This window comes from Phocoena sinus, chromosome 2 (assembly GCF_008692025.1).
Source record: "Phocoena sinus isolate mPhoSin1 chromosome 2, mPhoSin1.pri, whole genome shotgun sequence".
NCBI lineage: Eukaryota > Metazoa > Chordata > Mammalia > Artiodactyla > Phocoenidae > Phocoena > Phocoena sinus.
This window is the reverse complement of record NC_045764.1, coordinates 63,323,805-63,345,443: the sequence shown is the minus strand read 5'-3', so window position 1 is coordinate 63,345,443 and position 21,639 is coordinate 63,323,805. Positions and strand designations below refer to the sequence as shown.

The window sequence follows — 21,639 nt, the reverse complement described above, 5'->3', positions numbered from 1 at the left end:
AACGCAGTTTGGTGATTTCTACAAATGTATATGCTCTTTGGCTTTTTGTTTAATAGTTTCATCACTTTGAATATGTCATTGTACTGCCTTCTTGCCTCCATTGTTTCTGATAAGTCAGCTATTAATTATATTTTTGTCCCCTGTTTGCTACTTTCAAGATTTGCTGTGTCTTTGGCTTAAAACAGTTTTTACTGTGATATATCTAGATGTGGTTCTCCTTGTGCTTATCCTCTTTGGGGTTTCTTGAGCTCTTTGGATGTGCATGCTGGTGTACATCCACATTTTACCTTAAATAGTTGTATGCTGTATCTTTCATATTCTTTCTTTTAAATAAATAATTTATTCCTTTTAGAATTTAAAAGGTTAATTAAATGAGAGAAAGTGCAGTTTTTCATGTTTAATCTTAAGATCCGGACTTCTCTGGTGGTGCACTGGTTAAGAATCTGCCTGCCAATGCAGGGGACGTGGGTTCGAGCCCTTGTCCTGGAAGATACCATGTGCCGCAGAGCAGCTAAGCTCTTGCGCCACAGCTACTGAGCCTGCACTCTAGAGCCTGTGAGCCACAACTACGGAGCCTGCGTGCCACAGCTACTGAAGCCCTCGCGCCTAGAGCCTGTGCTCCAGAACAAGAGAAGCCACCGTAATGAGAAGCCTGCACACCGCAATGAAGAGTAGCCCCCGCTTGCTGCAACTAGAGAAAGCCTGCATGCAGCAATGAAGACCCAACATAACCAAAATAAATAAATAAATTTATTTTTAAAAAAATCTTAAGATCCATAACTGAAATATGCTTTTTTTTTCTTAGTATGAAAGGAACTGAATCCTTCCCAGTGATGGATTATCAGTTTTTTAAAAATTTCCAACTTGAGAGATTTTAAAAATGGTTTCTTGTTTTAATTCGAATTAAACTCATTTGGAACTTGAAACTGAAACCTGATTCTTCCTGAAGACATATTACCCTTTAGCCCTCTCAATTTGAAGCTAGCGTGTTTTCCCCTGTGTATTTTATGGTCAAGAGGTAAAGTCATTGTTCCCCTTGGTCCCAAATGCTGTTTTCAGACCATTTCGCTTCTTCAGTTTAAAATCCATAAATCCTTTGAGTCTTGTTGTCCAGCTGTATCATGGTCCTTTGTGCTTTTCTCTGCTTGACATCTTGGTCTGTCCCATTTAATTATTTGTAGTGCTGTCACCTCAAGCACAATCTTTTCTTTCTCCCAAGGCTTGCTGTCATCCAGTGTGATTTCAGTGCCCATACGTGTAGTTCATTCTACACCCTAGCCCTGTAGTTCTACAAGTGTGGTCCCCCGACTAGCAGCATCAACGTCACCTAGGAGCTTGTTAAGAGAATGCATATTTTCAGACCCAGCTCCAGACTTACTGAATCAGAAACTCTGGGGACAGGGCTCAGCATTATGAATGACAAGCTGTCTTAGTATGGTTCTGATGCATACTTATGTTTGAAAACTCTTGCCATAGCCTTTCATTTCTGTGATCTACTCGTTTCCAGGAAAATCCCCTTCACCGTAGCCATGTACTCCTAAGGCCACCACCCTAGGCCTACTCTAGTTCTACTCTTACAAAACCACGTTTATCTGCCTTTTCCTAAAAGAGTGCTCCTTGGGGTCTATCTGTCCCACTATTCTCACTCTGTGCACTTTATACACTCTCCCTAGGCATACATTGGAAATTCCCAATTTTTTAAACAAAAATTTGATTTTATTTTTTTTGGCTGCATTGGGTCTTCGTTGCTGTGCACGGGCTTTCTCTAGTTGCGGGAGCAGGGGTTACTTTTTGTTGCGGCGCGCAGGCTTCTCATTGCAGTGGCTTCTCTTGCGTGCAGAGCACAGGCTCTGGGTGTGGGCTGCAGTAGTTGTGGCACACAGACTCAGTAGTTGTGACTCGCGGGCTGTAGAGTACAGGCTCCGTAGTTGTGGCACGTGGGCTCAGTTGCTCCGTCGCATGTGGGATCTTCCCGGACCAGGGCTCGACCTGTGTCCCCATGCATTGGCAGGCAGATTCTTAACCACTGTGCCACCAGGGAAGCCCGGAAATTCTCAAATTTTATATCTCCAGACTAACACTCTTTTTTGATCTTGGGACCCATATATCCTAGTGCCTATCAGGCACCTTCATTTGTACATTACTCTGGCTTTATCTTGTCCAGCCCTCCTACTACCTTTACCACCACCAGAATCATTCTTTTTTGCTTCTCAGTATCATATAATGGCATCACTTGGTGTTAAAGATTTGCCTGAATGAGAAACCTTGGTGATATCCCTGATTCACTTTTCTCCTGCATTTTTCAGTCATCCTTGCACGAAATTCTGTAAATTCCACATCCTAATTACCTTTAAATCCATCCATTTCTCTCTGTTTCTACCGCCATTAACCTGATTCGCGCCATCATCTTGTCTTAGCTGGGAATCTGCAACTGGCTCCTAAGTGATTCCCTTATACCCAGTGTTACCACCTTCCAGTTCTTCACAAATGGCTTTCGTTGTCCTATATTGCTTACCTATGCAACTTCATCTTTTGCCTCACCTTTTCTCACATTATTCTAGCCACGTAGAGCTTGGTTTCTTGAAAGTACTGTGCATTTTATTTGCATTTGGTTTGGTAGGATTTTTTTTACTTCCTACTGTCTCTTGACTTTGTTTCTTACAAGCAGTACTCGCTTTCTGTTTTACGCTTCAGTTCTCTTAATCTACTCATCATCTTAGTCATTCTTAACACCTCAGTTTAACTCATTTTCATTTTGGTTTGGATAGACATCCTATGTGTTCCTTAGCTCCTCCATATTTCCCTTACCCTGCACTTTTGTAATTGCCTGTATCCTTGTCTGTATTCTTTCTTAGGCTGTAAGTTGACCCCAGGTACCCTATTTATGTTGACTGAATTCTTTTCTTATTTCCATTCAGGATGTGTGACTTTAACCTTGGTAAAATACTGCACAGAAATTATTCACTGATCTTTCAGTGCTTCTTAGACTCACTTCTTAAGATTAGTGATTCATTGGATTCACCTTTTTACTCCTTCGCAATGGGTGTGTAATAGGCCCGTGTCCTTGATAAGTAACTGGAAATATATTATTCTCCCTGCTTTCATAAGCGTATGTTATCATTGCTAACATTTGTGCTATGATACCATTAGGGCTATTTGGCTAAGTGGGGCTCCCCTTCTTTGATGCTTTCATGAGATTAATTTAAACTATTTATCTAAATTATTTATCACTTGAGACTGAATAAATCTTTGTCTCTTTCTGTTCATACTAGTAGTTGGTTAGTGGTTTGTGGTTTTTTTTTTTTTTTTTTTTGGCTGCACCATGCAGCTTGTGGGATCTTAGTTCCCCGACCAGGGATTGGACCCGTGCCACGGTAGGGACAGCCTATAATCCTAACCACTAGGCCACCAGTGAACTCACAGTAGGTTAGTTTTTTTATGTAGTTGTTTGGGGCCTAAATTTCTTTTTCTATGTATAGCTTCTCTAGTAATCTTAGGGATGATAAAGGTAAACTTGTATCTGTTTAATCTTTAAAGACCTGCAAGTAATGTATTTAGTCACACCTTGACTAATCATTGTTATCATTAACACATATCTGGAATTGTGATGTTCTGATTCAACATCCTGCAGGGTGTGTCTAAAAAATGGAATGGTTTATTTTCATATATGGGGGTTTTTAGAAACAGATAAGCAGAGATGATGACGGAAACTCATTGCCACTTAGTTCTAGCAAAATTATTCCAGATGATTTTTTTTTAAAGCTTTAAGTGATACATAAGATTTTTAAAAAATGAACTAAAAATAGAGTTACCATATGATTCAACAATCCCACTCCTGGGCATATGTCCAGACAGAACTGTAATTCAAAAAGATACATGAACCCCTGTGTTCATAGCAGCACTGTTTACAATAGCCAGACATGAAACAAGCTCAATGTCCGTCAACAGATGAATGGATAAAGAAGATGTGGTACATATATACAGTGGAATACTACTCAGCCATAAAAAAAATGAAATAATGCCATTTCAAGCAACATGGATGGACCTAGAGATTATCATACTAAGTGAAGTAAGTCAGAAAGAGAAAGACAAATACCATATGATATGACTTACATGTGGAATCTAAAATATGACACAAATTAATTTATCTACCAAAGAGAAACAGACTTAGAGAACAGACTTGTGGTTGCCAAGGGGAGGGGGCATGGGGGAGGGATGGCTTGGGAGTCTGGGGTTAACAGATGCAAACTATTACGTATAGAATGGATAAAAAACAAGGTCCTACTGTATAACACAGGGAACTATATTCAATATCCTGTGATAAACTGTAATGGAAAGAATATAAAAAATAATGTGTATATATATGTATAACTGAATCACTTTGCTCTACAGCAGAAATTAACACAACATTGTAAGTCAAGTATACTTCAATTATAAAAAAGGATTTTTAAAAAATGGATCTTAGGATCTTGGTATAGATAATCCATACCTCTATTGGCTAATTCCTCACTTGTCTGAAAAGGGCAGAAATGTTCTTTTAAAAATAGATTGTCTTAAATTAGATAATATAACTTAAAAGCTATTCTTTGATAGTTATTTCCTGTTCCATCAACTTTAAGCAGTAAAACTTAACTACTTACTATGTGAGGTGAGGAAATTGCTGCCTCTGTGCTGTCATTCACCTTTAATCTCTTCTACCCCCTAATTTCTGTTAGATACATAATTACTTTGTATTGTCAACTTTATACTTAAATCTATTCTGGAACAGTTTCTTTTATGTTTTGTCAGTAGTTTTAGTCACGAAATGGTAAGCCAGTGCTCTTATAATATTATAATCGTAAATATTACATAAAACCAAGTAATTGAATGGATCCAGAGCAAAGTAAATGTAGTCCTGTAAATCTGTGCTGCTCCAAGAAGAATGAATATTCCAAACATCCAAGTCAGACGATTATTTTTTACATTCTATCACATAGGCTTGTGAAGCTGTGTAGACCCTCAGATGATTTGTACGATCTGAGGCAAGAGACAAACTAAACTTCGATATAGTAGAGCATCTCGTCTTTTACAGTGGAAATACATCATTTTTATTTAATTATAATCAGTTCAATTTGTTGTGCATTGGTTTTTGTTTTTACTTTTTGAATTAAGTTCTAAAATAAATTCAATAAAGTGTGTAAAGTACATTTACTTTAGAAGTATGTTTTACTAACCACCCAGATCAAGGTACAGAATTTTTCCAGTACCCAGAATATTCATCCTTGTGACCCTTCCCAGACAGTATCCATCTCACCCCCACTACCTCTTCTGACTTCTGTCACCACCAGTTAATTTTACCTGTTTTTGAACCTCATTTAAATGGAATTATGTAGCATGTTCTTTTTCTGAGTGTGTATCGGCTTCAGTTAATGTAATGTGTTTCTTTGAGGTATGTGCATGTTGTTAAGTATATATGTATGTTTTTAGGTTTGTTTTGTTTTTGCTATGTAGTATTTCATTCTCCTGATAATAGATACTTGGAGTTTTTTTGGTTTGTTTGTTTGGTTTTGACTACTGTGAAAAAACTACAAAGAATATTCCGGAAGTGTCTGGGTAGATATGCACTGATTTCTTTTGGGTATATACTGAAGAGTGAGATTTGTAGCCTTACAATAGGTACTGCCAGAGTATCTATCTACTTTTCCAAAGTAGTTGTACCTCCACTTCTCCTAGTTATGTGTGACTGCTCTAGTCCTTGTTCACACTTGTATCACTAGTCTTTTCTAATTTTAGCCATTTTGGTGGGTATATAGGGATATCTCATGGTGGTTTTAATTGGCATTTCCTTGATGGGTAATGATATCAGACACCTTTCCTTGGATATCCCTTTTTACAAAGCGCCCATTCAAGTCACTTTCTAAGAATTCTTAAAATATTCTGATATGAGTCTTTTGTTAGATATATGTATTACAACTATTTTCCCCAATGTGTGGCTTACCTTTTTTCTCTCTCAGTGATGTTTGATGAACAGAAGTTTTTATTTTAATGGCATCTAATTCCTTATTTTCCCTCATTTATGATTATTGCTACTTACGAAATCTTTGCTTACCCCCAAGGTTGTATTTATTTTTAAGGCAGTCTACAGAGAGTTTATGGAGAATGCTTTGAAAACATGTGACTTTAAAGTTGTATGTCTCATGGTGGAGTAAATTAATGCTCCCCCCCCCCATCATTTCTCTACAATGAAACAGAAAAGCACTATTTCAGTATTCTAAGTAGGAAATTAATCACAAATGTATAGATACTGTCTGTTTTAAAATATATGCTTAAGGGATCAGAACTCAAGTTCACACTGAAAATAATTTCCTCATCTCATTGAAATGCAAAATGAAATAATTTGTCAAGCTTTGGTAATTAATAAGGTAAAGTGTATATAGATAGGGATTAAATTACTGATAATTATTAAACTTTTAATAATGTTTTTGAACTATAAATGTGAAGTTCCAGATTGAAGGGAAGCAGAGAAGAGTGTTGGAGGGCTGCGTGAAGCTGATTGTGTCAGGCCTAATAGGCCATTAAGGTTTTTGGCTTTTATTCTAAGATAGAGTCATGAGAGGATTTTGAGCAAAGGAATGACTTGGTCATAGAGGATTGCTCTGACTGCTCATATTAAAAAGAGACTAAGTGGGAGCAAGGAGATGGCGAGACTATTAAAACAGTCCAGAAGAGAAATGATGTTGGTTTGATCCAAGACTGTAGCCGAGGAGGTAGTGAGAAATGGTTGGATTTTGGATGTGTTTTCAAGGTAGAGTTAGAGTCAAACTCTGATAAAAGAGGGAGATGAGCCAGAGATGATTGTAAGATCATTTTGACCTTTGATTGTGATTACATGAATTCAGATGATAGTATATGTTACATTTCTTTTCAATGACCAGAAATTTGAGCAGAGATTTTTTAATAAAGTTGTTAATCATCACATTGTCATAATCCTACAACCCAAAAAGCCCACCAGTAGGGGAAGATGGAACGTAATAGCAGCTTTTAAAAAGATTTATGAATTATTTTAATACATTGGAAAATGCCTATGTTAGTTTTAAAAAACTAAGATATAAAATAATATGTAGTAAATTTTCTATTTAAAATTATATATCATACATTTACAGAAAAAAAGAGGAAAGAGTCTAGATTCATAAAAATCTTGAGTGGTTATTCCTCCTGAGCAATAGGGTTAAAGGTGATTTTTATTTCATTCTTTATACTTACCTATAATTGGTTTGTCAGGGGGAGAAAAAACCGTTTTTAAAGAAAAACATTTCATCATTAGTCCTAAATTGAAGCATAATATTGTTGACTTATTCAGGGTGCTATATAAGTATAAGACATATAAGTATTATATGTTTAGTGTAAGTATACTAAAGTACTGGGCATACTAAAAAAAAAAAATCCTGTGTTTAAAGTTACCTGGTTTCAAAGCACAGCTCTCTAGTTATATCATTTGTAAAAGCATAGAATTATCCCAAAACTCAAGGGCGTTTAAATGCTTTTGACCCTGTGCTCAGAATATATATATAGATGGCATTCAGTAAAAGTCGTTTTTTTTTTACCTTGATAAAGAGCTGCCTTCTATGGTGAGAATTGGCATAATAGCTATTTTCAACATAAGTGGTGGCAGCAGGACCTTGTGAAGATAATTAGCTTATTAATGGCCAGGTTGACACTTGCCTTCTTGAGAATGCTTATTCTCAAAGATGGGAGATCACTTTCTTTTTCTTCCCTATCACCAACTTAAGGCTTAGTCATTTTGGCCTAATAGCTATGGCTGACCTTTATTCTCGCCAGTTATGCTTAGGCTAGAATCATCTATAAGAAATCATTAGGGTTTGTCACATCAGAGAACCATTACGGGTAATAGAAGGAGTATTTGGAAATCAGGGATTCTGACTTTGAGTCTGTTTCTTAATTATTTTTTAATTGATATGAATTTCATATAGCAATATTCACCATTTTGACTAGTTTAAAGTACACAATTCAGTGTACCAAAAGAAATCCCATAACCACTAAACAGTCAGTCCTCACTCCCTCCTCTCCCTAGACCCTGACAACCACTCATCAGTTTTCTGTCTGTATGGATTTGCTTATTCTGGACATTTCATTAAAATGGAGTCATATGGTATGTGATCTTTTGTGTCTGGCTTCTGTCACTTAACATAATGTTTTCAAGGTTCATCCATGTGGTAGCATGTATAAGGATGCCGTTCCTTTTTATGGCTAAATAATATTCCATTATGGATATTCCATATTTCTCCATTCCTCAGTTCTTGAACATTTGAGTTATTTATACTTTTTGTGGAAACATTTGTGTTATTATTTGAACATTTGTATGCAAGACTTTTATTGAACACATGTTTTTGATTCCTTGGAGTGAAATTGCTGGGTCATATGGTAATTCTGTGTTTAACTTTTTGAGGAACTGCCAAGTGCACTAATCATTTTTATACCTCATTTTCAACATTTGCAAGATGTGGAGGTTTACTCATTTTAAAAATCCTTATTAAACACTTACCACAGACCAGGCACTGTACTGAACATAAGAGATCTTTTCATGGAGGTTATTGTTTGGTTCGGGATAGGGAAACAAGAAGGCAGATATTAAACAAATGATTATACAGATAGCTGTCTAATGAAAATTATGACATATCCTATAAAGGAGAGGTGTATAATGTGCCATAGGAACTAAGGTAAAGGTGGTGTGTGTCTAGACTGGTATGGTGAATTGTCAGAAAAGGCCTCCATGAGTAACAATATATCTTAGCTGAGTGAAATAAAATATAATAATAATAGCAACTTCATCTTATATTTATTGAGTGCTTACTATTTGCCAGGCACTATTCTAGGCGGCCAGCTCTATTTCTTCTCTCCATCTTACAGATTAGTAAACTGAAAAATGGAAAAGTCAAAGAACTTACCCTCAGTTCATAGTTAGTACGTTGTGAAGCCAGTATTCTAACCTAGGTTGTCCCACCTCAGAGCCCCACTATGATAATCTTTTGTTTCCTTTCCAAGGGAGGTGGCCCCAAGCAAAAACCTCTGAGGAAGTGTGGTGTATACTCTTTTGAAAGAATACAGATATGAGGGGAGTACACTGAAAGTAGCTCAGGACAGGTGGGGTCTTTTTTTTCTTTCTTTTTGGCCACACTGCACTACATGCAGGATCTTAGTTTCCCAACCAGGGGTAGAATCTGTGGTCCCTGCAGTGGAAGCTCAGAATCTTAACCACTGGACCACCAGGGAAGTCCTAGGGTGGGGTCTTATGGAAGAAGAGAAGTGAGTGGAATAAGAAACTCAAGAAATAGATGAAGCCAAATTGTACAAAACTTTCCTGTTCATTTAAGAGATTTTAATGAGATTGGACTATGCATTTTTTCCACATCTTTATTGGAGTATAATTACTTTACAATGGTGTGTTAGTTTCTGCCTTACAACAAAGTGAGTCAGCTATACATGTGCATATATCCCCATATCTCCTCCCTCTTGCGTCTCTATCCCACCCGTCTAGATGGTCACAAAGCACCAAGCTGATCTCTTTGTACTATGTGGCTGCTTCCCACTAGCTATCTATTTTACGTTTGGTAGTGTATATATATCCATGCCACTCTCTCACTTTGTCCCAGCTTCCCCTTCCCCTTCCCCGTGTCCTCAAGTCCATTCTCTACATCTGCATCTTTAGTCCTGTCCTGCCCCTAGGTTTTTCAGAACCTTTTCTTTCTTAGATTCCATATATATGTGTTAACATGCAGTATTTGTTTTTCTCTTTCTGACTTACTTCACTCTGTATGACAGACTCTAGGTCCATCACCTCACTACATATAACTGAATTTTGTTTCTTTTTATGGCTGAGTAATATTCCATTGTATATATGTGCCACATCTTCTTTATCCATTCATCTGTTGATGGACACATAGGTTGCTTCCATGTCATGGCTATTGTAAATAAAGCTGCAGTGAACGTTGTGGTACATGACTCTTTTTGAATTATGGTTTTCTCAGGGTATATGCCCAGTAGTGGGATTGCTGGATCGAATGGTAGTTCTATTTTTACTTGTTTAAGGAACCTCCATACTGTTCTCCATAGTGGCTGCATCAATTTACATTCCCACCAACAGTGCAAGAGGGTTCCCTTTTCTCCACACCCTCTCCAGCATTTATTGTTTGTAGATTTTTAAAAAAAATTTATTTATTTATGGCTGTGTTGGGTCTTCGTTTCTGTGTGAGGGCTTTCTCCTGTTGTGGCAAGCGGGGGCCACTCTTCATCGCTGTGCGCGGGCCTCTCACTATTGCGGCCTCTTTTGTTGCGGAGCACAGGCTCCAGACGCGCAGGCCCAGTAGTTGTGGCTCACGGGCCTAGTTGCTCCGCGGAATGTGGGATCTTCCCAGACCAGAGCTCGAACCTGTGTCCCCTGCATTGGCAGGCAGATACTCAACCACTGTGCCACCAGGGAAGCCCTGTTTGTAGATTTTTTGATGATGGCCATTCTGACTGGTGTGAGGTGATACCTCATTAGAGTTTTGGTTTGCATTTCTCTAATGATTAGTGATGTTGAGCATTCTTTCATGTGTTTGTTGGCAATGTGTATATCTTCTTTGGAGACATGTCAATTTAGGTCTTCCACCCATTTTTGGATTGGGTTGTTTGTTTTTTTGGTATTGAGCTGCATGAGCTGCTTGTATATTTTGGAGATAAATCCTTTGTTAGTTGCTTTGTTTGCAAATATTTTCTCCCACTCTGAGGGATGTCTTTTCATCTTGTTTATGGTTTCCCTTGCAGTGCAAAAGCTTTTAAGTTTCATTAGGTCCCATTTGTTTATTTTTGTTTTTATTTCCATTTCTCTAGGAGGTGGGTCAAAAAGGATCTTGCTGTGATTTATGTCATAGAGTGTTCTGCCTATGTTTTCCTCTAAGAGTTTTATAGTCTCTGGCCTTACACTTAGGACGTTACTCCATTTTGAGTTTATTTTTGTGTATAGTGTTCGAGAGTGTTCTAATTTCATTCTTTCTGCCAGTACCATACCGTCTTGATTACTGTAGCTTTGTAGTATAGTTTGAAGTCTGGGAGCCTGATTCCTCCAGCTCTGCTTTTCTTTGTCAAGATTGCTTTGGCTATTCGGGGTCTTTTGTGTTTCCATACAAATTGTGAAATTTTTTGTTCTAGTTCTGTGAAAAATGCCAGTGGTAGTTTGATAGGGATTGCATTGAATCTGTAGCTTGCTTTGGGTAGTATAGTCATTTTCACAATGTTGATTGTTCCAATCCAAGAGCATGGTATATCTCTCCATGTTTGTATCATGTTTAATTTCTTTCATCAGTGTCTACAGTTTTCTGTGTACAGGTCTTTTGTCTCCTTAGGTAGGTTTATTCCTAGGTATTTTATTCTTTTTGTTGCAGTGGTAAATGGGAGGGTTTCCTTAATTTCTCATTGAGATTTTTTGTCATTAGGAAAAATGTATAGGAATGAAAGAGATTTCTGTGCATTAATTTTGTATCCTGCTACTTTGCCAAATTCATTGATTAGCTCTAGTAGTTTTCTGGTAGCATCTTTAGGATTCTCTGTAGTATTGTGTCATCTGCGGACAGTGACAGCTTTACTTCTTTTCTGATCTGGATTCCTTTTATTTCTTTTTCTTCTCTCATTGCTGTGGCTAAAACTTCCAAAACTGTGTTGAATAATAGTGGTGAGAGTGGGCAGCCTTGTCTTGTTCCTGATCTTAGTGGAAATGCTTTCAGTTTTTCACCATTGAGAATGATGTTGGCTGTGGGTTTGTCATATATGGCCTTTATTATGTTGAGGTAAGTTCCCTCTGTGCCTACTTTCTGGAGAGTTTTTATCATAAATGGGTGTTGCATTTTGTCGAACGCTTTTTCTGCATCTATTGAGATCATATGGTTTTTCTCCTTCAGTTTGTTAATATGGTTTATCGTGTTGAGTGATATGTGTATACTGAAGAATCCTTGCATTCCTGGGATAAACCCACTTGATCATGGTGTATGATCCTTTTAATGTGCTGTTGGATTCTGTTTGCTAGTATTTTGTTGAGAAGTTTTGCATGTATCTTCGTCAGTGATATTGGTCTATAGTTTTCTTTCTTTGTGACATCTTTGGTTTTGGTATCAGGGTGATGGTGGCCTTGTAGAATGAGTTTCGGAGTGTTCCTCCCTCTGCTATATTTTGGAAGAGTTTGAGAAGGATAATTGTTAGCTCTTTTCTAAATGTTTGATATAAGTTGCCTGTGAAGCCATCTGGTCCTGGGCTTTTGTTTGTTGGAAGATTTTTAATCACAGTCTCAATTTCAGTGCTTGTGATTGGTTTGCTTATATTTTCTATTCCTTCCTGTTTCAGTCTCGGAAGGTTGTGGTTTTCTAAGAATTTGTCCATTTCTTCCAGGTTGTTGGAATATAGTTGCTTGTAGTAATCTCTCATATTTCTGAAGTGTCAGTTGTTACCTCTCCTTTTTCATTTCTACTTCTATTGATTTGCGCGTTCTCCCTTTTTTTTCTTGATGAGTCTGGCTAATGGTTTATCAGTTTTATCTTCCCAAGGAACCAGCTTTATTTTTATTGATCTTTGCTATTGTTTCCTTAATTGCTTTTTCATTTATTTCTGATCTGACCTTTATGATTTCTTTCCTTCTGCTAACTTTGGAGTGTTTCTGTTCTTCTTTCTCTAATTTCTTTAGATGTAAGGGTAGGTTGTTTATTTGAGATTTTTCTTGTTTCTTGAGGTAGGATTGTATTGCTATAAACTTCCCTCTTAGAACTGCTTTTGCTGCATCCCATAGGTTTTGGGTCATTGTGTTTTCATTGTCATTTGTTTGTAGGTATTTTTTAATTTCCTCTTTGATTTCTTCAGTGATCTCTTGGTTATTTAGTAGTGTATTGTTTAGCTGCCATGTGTTTGTATTTTTTTTACAGATTTTTTCCTGTAATTGATATCTAGTCTTATAGCATTGTGGTTGGAAAAGAAACTTGATACGATTTCAATTTTCTTAAATTTACCAAGGCTTGATTTGTGACCCAGGATATAATCTGTCCTGGAGAATGTTCCATGAGCACTTGAGAAGAAAGTGTATTCTATTGTTTTTGGTTGGAATGTCCTATAAATGTCAATTAAGTCCATCTTGTATAATGTATCATTTAAAGCTTGTGTCTCCCTGTTTGTTTTCATTTTAGATTATCTGTCATTGGTGAAAGTGGGATGTTAAAGTCCCCTACTATGATTGTGTTACTGTCAATTTCCCCTTTTAATGGCTGTTAGCATTTGCCTTATGTATTGAGGTGCTCCTATGTTGGGTGCATAAATATTTACAATTGTTATATCTTCTTCTTGGATCGATCCCTTGATCATTATGTAGTGTCCTTCTTTGTCTCTTGTAATAGTCTTTATTTTAAAGTCTGTTTTGTCTGATATGAGAATTGCTACTCCAGCTTTCTTTTGATTTCCATTTGCATGGAATATCCTTTTCCATCCCCTCCCTTTCAGTCTGTATATATCCCTAGGTCTGAAGTGGGTCTCTTGTAAACAGCATATATATGGGTCTTGTTTTTGTATCCATTCAGCCAGTCTATGTCTTTTGGTTGGAGCATTTAATCCATTTACATTCAAGGTAGTTATTGATATGTATGTTCCTATTACCAGTTTCTTAATTGTTTTGGGTTTGTTATTATAGGTCTTTTCCTTCTCTTGTGTTTCCTGCCTAGGGAAGTTCCTTTAGCATTTGTTGTAAAGCTGCTTTAGTGGTGCTGAATTCTCTTATCTTTAGCTTGTCTGTAAATCTTTTAATTTTTCCGTCGAATCTGAATGAGACATTTGCTGGGTAGAGTAATCTTGGTTGTAGGTTTTTCCCTTTCATCATTTTAAATATGTCCTACCACTCTCTTCTGGCTTGCAGAGTTTCTGCTGAAAGATTAGCTGTTAATCTTATAGGGATTCCCTTGTATGTTACTTATTGTTTTTCCCTTGCTGCTTTTAATATTTTTTCTTTGTATTTAATTTTTGATAGTTTGATTCATATGTGTCTTGGCATGTTTCTCTTTGGATTTATCCTGTATGGGACTCTGTGCTTCCTGGACTTGATTGACTATTTCTTTTCCCATATTAGGGATGTTTTGAAGTATCATCTCTTCAAATATTTTCTCAGTCCCTTTCTTTTTCTCTTCTTCTTCTGGGGCCCCTATAAATCAAATGTTGGTGCGTTTGTTGTCCCAGAGGTCTCTGAGACTGTCATCAATTCTTTTCGTTCTTCTTTATTCTGCTCTGCAGTAGTTATTTCCACCATTTTATCTTCCAGGTCACTTATCTGTTCTTCTGCCTCAGTTATTCTGCTATTGATTCCTTCTAGAGAATTTTTAATTTAATGTATTGTGGTGTTCATCATTGTTTGTTTGCTCTTTAGTTCTCCTAGGTCCTTGTTAAACGTTTCTTGTATTTTCCCCATTCTCTTTCCAAGATTTTGTTTCATCTTTATTGTCATTACTCTGAATTCTTTTTCAGCTAGACTGCCTGTTTCCTGTTCATTTGTTTGGTCTGGTGGGTCTTTACCTTGCTCCTTCATCTGCTGTGTGTTTCTCTGTCTTCTCATTTTGCTTAACTTACTGTGTTTGGGATCTCCGTTTCGCAGGCTGCATGTTCGTAGTTCCCGTTTTTTTTTGGTGTCTTCCCCCAGTGGCTAAGGTTTATTCAGTGGGTTGTGCAGGCTTTCTGGTGGAGAGGACTGGTGCCTGTGTTCTGGTGGATGAGGCTGGATCTTATCTTTCTGGTGGGCATGACTGCGTCCAGTGGCATGTTTTGGGGTGTCTATGACCTTATTATGGTTTTAGGCAGTCCTTGTGCTAATGCGTGGGGTTGTGTTCCTGTCTTGCTATTTGTTTGGCATAGGGTGTCCAGCACTGTAGCTTGCCGGTTGTTGAGTGCAGCTAGGTCTTAGCGTTGAGATGGAGATCTCTGGGAGAGCTTTCTCCGTTTGATATTATGTGGAGCCGGGAGGCCTCTGGTGGACCAATGTCCTGAACTCAGCTCGCCCACCTCAGAGGTAGAGGCCTGACACCCGCTGGAGCACCAAGACCCTGTTAGGCACCCGGCTCAGAAGAAAAGGGAGAAAAAAATTAAGAAAGAAAAAAATAGAATAAATTAAAGTTATTAAAATAAAAAATAAATTATTAAAAATTAAAAAGTAGTTTAAAGAAAGAATAATAATAAAAAAAGACAGCAACCAAACCAAAAAACAAATCCACCAGTGATAAGCAGCGCTAAAAAGTATACTTAAAAAAACAACAACATAAAAACGGACAGAGCCCTAGGACAAATGGTAAAAGCAAAGCCATACAGACACAATCACACAAAGAAGCATACACATACACACTCACAAAAAGAGAAAAAGTAAATATATATATGTATTTATTTTAAAAAAAAGGAAGAGAGCAACCAAATGAATAAACAAATCTAGCAATGATAATAAACTCTAAACCAAGATAATCATAAAACCAAAAACAAATTAGATGTAGAAAGGAAACCCCAAGTCTACAGTTGCTCCCAAATTCTACCACCTCAATTTTGGGATGATTCGTTGTCTATTCAGGTATTCCAGAGATGCAGGGTACATAAAGTTGATTGCGGGGATTTAATCCTCTGCTCCTGAGGCTGCTGGGAGAGATTTCCCTTTCTCTTCTTTGTTTGCACAGCTCCTGGGGTTCAGCTTTGGGTTTGGCCCCGCCTCTGCGCGTAGGTCGCCTGAGGGTGTCTGTTCTTGGCCCAGACAGGATGGGGTTAAAGTAGCAGCTGATGAGGAGGCTCTGGCTCACTCAGGCCGGAGGCAGGGAGGGGTAGGGATGTGCGGCAGAGGCCAGCGTGATGTTGCACCAGCCTGAGGCGTGCCATGCGTTTTGCCGTTCTGCCGGGGAAGTTGTCCCTGCATCACGGGACCCTGGCCGTGGCGGCGTGCTCGTGGGAGGGGAGGTGTGGATAGTGACCTGTGCGTGCACACAGGCTTCTTGGTAGCTGTAGCAGCAGCCTTAGCGTTTTATGCCCGTCTCTCGTGTCCGCTCTGTGAGCCTAGGCTCGCACCCGTCTCTGAGCTCGTCTAGGCGGTGCTCTGAATCCCCTCTCCTTACGCACCCCGAAACAATGGTCTCTCGCCTCTTAGGTGGTTTCAGAGTTTTTCCCGGACTCCCTTCCGGCTCTCTGGTGCACTAGCCCCCTTCAGGCTGTGATCACGCAGCCAACCCCATTCCTCTCCTTGGGGTCTGACCTCCGAAGCCCGAGCCTCAGCTCCCAGCCCCCACCCCCCACCCACCCTGGTGGGTGAGCAGACAAGCCTCTTGGGCTGGTGAGTGCTGGTTGGCACTAATCCTCTGTGCGGGAATCTCTCCGCCTTGCCCTCTGCACCTCTATTGCTGTGCTCTCCTCTGTGGCTTCGAGGCTTCCCCCCTGCCACCACCCCCTCCCCCCCACCCCCGTCTCTGCCAGTGAAGGGGCTTCCTAGTGTGTGGACACTTTTCCTCCTTCACATCTCCCTCCCAGGGGTGCAGGTCATGTCCCTATTCTTTTGTCTTTGTTTTTTCTTTTTCTTTTCCCCTACCCAGGTATGTGGGGAGTTTCTTGCCTTTTGGGAAGTCTGAGGTCTTCTGCCAGCGTTCAGTAGGTGTTCTCTAGGAGTTGTTCCACATGTAGATGTATTACTGATGTATTTGTGGGGAGGAAGGTGATGTCTATGTCTTACTCCTCCACCATCTTGAAGGTCTCTCTCTGGACTGCATTTTTGATATCGTTCTTGCTGGGTTTGTGAGTTACTCTTTTTCTACTTTAACACCATTTTCTTATAATACTCACAGGAGTATTTACCATTAAAATTAATGAAACTTAAGCTTCAGGGTTCTTCACTTTCATGGGTTCCTGTGAGGTCAAGAAATTCTTGTGAATTAAGGTGTTCTAGGTGGATAAAGGAAGCCAGGTTGCAGTCAATAAGCATTTCTGATAAATTACCAAAAGATTTCAGAAGAAGGAGGCTATCAAAATTATATCTAGCGAAACCTGGATCAATTTCTGAACATTCCTACCAACATCCCTTATTTCATACACAGATTTTTGGGAGGGGATCTTAGAAAAGGTGGCTGAGAATTACTGTCTTAAGGCAAGATATCAGAGTCAGAAAACTCTGAAAGGGGCCTAAATTTGACAATATTGGTAAGTCATTAGACTACAACACAAACTGGGTAAAAACAGAATAGAGTATAAGAAATGGGAAAATGTCTACCAAAATAAAACTATAGAAACTTTGAAATTATTGTTTTGATTCCTACAGTTCCATTTGTTGACAGTTTATGTATTTTAGTATTTTCAATTTAAGGCAGTTTTTATAGCACAGAGCATTGAAATGTTACTTTATAAATGTGGAAAATATTCTTAGCTGAAAACTTCCTAATAAACTTTTATTCTCGCTTTCAGGCGCCTGATCACAGATTCAAAAGTTAAATTAAAGTATCAGCATTTAATAACAAATAGCTTTGTAGAGGTAAGTGATCACGTAAGTTTTCCTTCTTTATATAAAAGGAATTCTGTTTATTAATAGAAATATCAGTTTGTCTTATATAAGAAACACCTTTACAGTAACTTCAGTTTTTGTCTTCATTTATGAAGCATACCAAAATACCTTTATTCTCAAAGGAATGTGATAAACCAATAAGTAGATGTCTTTTCATCGATCTTGAGCTTTGAGAATAAAATTATTTTATAGTCTTCCTTTTTCCCTAGCAGAGAATTTTAGCGGATTATTAGTGATGTCATGTTTAATGATGTTGGGCACTCTAACCCTGCTATATCTCTGCTTGTTTTACCTTCCATTACCAGTAAACTTCATTTAAAAAGAATTATGTAGTGTTTTTTTGTTTCTTTTTATCAAATATGTCTTAACAGAAGTTGGCAAACTATGGCCTGCCTGTTTTTGTAAATAAAGATTTATTTGAACATGCAGTTTTATTCTGTGACTGCTTTTTAGCTGCAGTGGCAGAGTTGAGTCGTTGCTAAAGAGGCCATATGGCCCACGGAGCCAAATATCTCTACTTTCTGGCTCTATGTGAAAGCAGTTTGCCAGCCCCTGTACAAGAGCACCAGTGTAACTTGGTATTTCAGTTCTAGAATGTAATTTTAATTTTTATTAGAGATTAAACTGAAGGTCAGATCTTCTAGAAAATAGCACTTTTTAGGAATAGTATATTTTTTGAAATGGTCAATAAACTTGAGTTCTGATGGACTGTTCCTTGAGCCATGTTTTGTCTCATAATAAAAATACTTCAAAAGTTATATTTCTTTTGATGAATTAAAATGGAATCTTTGCCGGGGTTTAGGCACTGGCTTTTGTTCTTAGAAGAGCTGTCTATGGTCAAAGAGAGAAATTCCACGTGTATCCCTCAGCTTGTTTCATACTATTCTATAGCATGTAAACGCCTTCCCTAAGTAGAAGCGTATCTTATTTTCTTGTATCTTTTAAAATTGCCCTGGAATAGAACCACAGACAAATTGATGCTTGTTAATGATCACATAATGGTGATCATTTATTTTAAAGTTTTCAGTGGGATTTTGAAGATAGAATAAGAGATAGGTTATATATTTTATAATACCAGGTCTTCAAGGGATGTATAATCTTAGAAGAACAGTACGTCCAAAAGCATTGCTGTAGGAGACTAAGTATTGGTGGCAGGTTTTTTTGTGTCGGTGACACCATCCCCACTTTGTGATAGTGAGGAAGTAGTATAAATAATTGCATGGTGTACTGGAAAATCTTGCATCATGATTTAATTTGCTGTCATTTTTTATGTTCCAACTTGTATTTCAGTGCAATCGACTGTTAAAGTGGTGTCCTGCCCCAGATTGCCACCATGTTGTTAAAGTCCAATATCCTGATGCTAAACCTGTTCGCTGCAAATGTGGGCGCCAGTTTTGGTAAGCAAGTGATTTCCTAAATTGGAGTAGTGCACATAGCTTTTCTATTTATTTTTGTTAGTAAAATAGTAGAAAAAAAGCAACTATACCCCAATTTTAAAAAAAGAAAAAGAAAAAAAATAGTAGAAAATATTCTTTATCTGAGGTAGGTGGGTGATGTTGACTTTAAATAGTTTGTATTTCTTTTAAATAAAAATTAGGTTAAAAAGTCACATCTTAAGATAGTTTTTCCTCTTCGTTGCTCTAACTTTTGGATTTATTTTCTTATGGGAAAAAAAATGCGGCTGTAATCACATTCTCTTGTATGCTCCAGTGGAACGTATATGGCAGCAAATTTAAAGATCTGGGACAAAAACTCAGTTCTCATTTCTTTTTTTTTCAAGTTTATCTGTTTTATATTTATTATTACATTATTTATTGTAAATTTTAAAAGTTCTTCTCATTTCTGATTGACTGCTTATTTTGTCAAATTATGTTTGGTTCCCTTATAGCTCTTGATCTGTTTTCAGGTTCTCTCTTAGGAAATAAAATACACAGTTAGGTGTTTTGTTTTGTTTTTATTTTTTATTTATTTTTGCGGTACGCGGGCCTCTCACTGTTGTGGCCTCCCCCGTTGCCGGGCACAGGCTCCAGACGCGCAGGCTTAGCGGCCATGGCTTACGGGCCCAGCCGCTCCGCGGCATGTGGGATCTTCCCAGACCGGGTCACGAACCCGCATCCCCTGCATCGGTAGGCGGACTCTCAACCACTGCGCCACCAGGGAAACCCTTGTTTTGTTTTTAATTTCCTTTATTCTGACAAGTTTAATCTTATTCCTAAAAATATGCAGAAAATTTGGAAAGATAAGACTTAGTTGATAGATGTGCTTTCTTTAACTAAGAGTTCTTCTATGGGGTCCCTGGCCACAGCTTTCTTGGTAACCTGGATTCCTGGGAGTGCTATAGCATACTCTTTAGCCTTTGAATTTTAGGTTCAGTTTAGCAGAGAATTTCCAATATCACGTATTAGAGAGTGAAGATGATCTTCCATTCCCTTATGGATCTTTTAGGAATGAGAAGCCAGTCAAGCCAGGGGGCTCTGTAACTAACAAATAAACATTTTATTGGTATTCCGTATCATTCTTTTTTTTTCCTCAAACATCTATAGAATTAGACATATACATCATTAATAACTAAATATTTCCAAAAAGAGTAGGTAAACTCATAGAGATTAAATTTATGTAAAATACATGCTATTTTGGTAAAGATTAAATATGCATTATTGTTTCAGAGTTTACCCTGTAGACAGAGGGTAGAATCTGATTCCTTACCTAGTTTCAAATATACTTTTAGTATGAAATATTTCAAATACAGACTTAAGTATAGAGAATAACGAGTACTTGCATAGTTACAACCCAGCTTAATCAGAGTCATTATTTTGTTTGTTTTTGTCTAGAAATAAAACCTGACAGGTATATTTGAAGCTTCTTTTTTTTTTGCGGTACGCGGGCCTCTCACTGTTGTGGCCTCTCCCATTGCGGAGCACAGGCTCCGGACGCGCAAGCTCAGCGGCCATGGCTCACGGGCCCAGCTGCTCTGTGGCATGTGGGATCTTCCCGGACCGGGCACGAACCCGTGTCCCCTGCGTTGGCAGGCGGACTCTCAACCACTGCGCCACCAGGGAAGCCCCATTTGAAGCTTCTTGATGTTCCCTTCTCCATTCCATTCCCCATGTTCATCTCCAGAAGTAACCATTATCCTGACTTCATTTAAACTGATGTAGCACTTTATTCTTCTTATTTGCAAGGGATTTTTAGCATTCCCAAATTACTTGATTAGCTAATTAATCAGCCATACCATGGTTACTTTTTCACAAGAATTTCTGTTTATTCTTAATTTATACTTTTTAAACAAATGTATATACCATGTGCCTAGAAAACAGAAAGGGATTAGCAATTAATATCGTCTTAGAGAATATGTAGACATAGTCTTTTGCTTTATACCTTGTTTGGTACAGTTTATCTCTACTGGCTGAGATTCATTTGTTTGGATCATGCAGAGATATGACTTGTTTGCTTCCCACATATTGCTTACTGTGCATTAGTACTAAAGTATAGAATTACCCTACAAAGTCATTCTTTAACTCTTCATTTGGAGTGTTAAATAAAATATTTAATATATGCCTATGGCAAGCGTTGGTTGAAATTTAAATTCAAATTATTGAACATGATTTCATTTTGGTTTCAGTTAGATAGTGGTTGCAGCAAGGAATTATACGTATTAAAAACTATCAGAAAAATACAAATCTAACTATACTGATTTTATTGTCTTTACAGTTTGGTAGCTATTTAAATAGTCATCTGTTATGAAATTGTCATCATAGAATGTCTTCATGCTTACAAGTCATTCCTCATTTCACACACAGACACCCAAATATGTGTTGGTCCCAGTACTAAATGCTAAATAATTTACTGTAGAATAGAATAGGCATGGTTCCTGTCCTTGTATTTTGCAGTCACTAGAAACTGGTGAAAGTATTGAGGAACTGTAAAGCATGAAGTTGTTTGTTTACTTACAGTAGGTAGGACTTAATTCTTTTAACTCTTGTGTCACTTAACAGCTTTAACTGTGGAGAAAATTGGCATGACCCTGTTAAATGCAAGGTGAGTTTGCCTGGCATTTTCATTTTTAAATA

At 37.9% G+C, this 21,639-nt stretch overlaps 1 protein-coding gene across 2 annotated transcripts in view; it reads left to right on the top strand.

Moving 5' to 3' along the window:
- ARIH1 (ariadne RBR E3 ubiquitin protein ligase 1) overlaps positions 1-21,639 on the top strand; it is a 119,937-nt gene that overhangs the window by 80,187 nt on the left and 18,111 nt on the right. For both annotated transcript variants that reach the window (XM_032621875.1, XM_032621874.1), the window contains exons 6-8: positions 17,473-17,539; positions 18,860-18,966; positions 21,565-21,607. In XM_032621875.1, the coding sequence (XP_032477766.1) occupies positions 17,473-17,539; positions 18,860-18,966; positions 21,565-21,607 (217 nt within the window). The remainder of the gene's footprint in view (positions 1-17,472; positions 17,540-18,859; positions 18,967-21,564; positions 21,608-21,639) is intronic.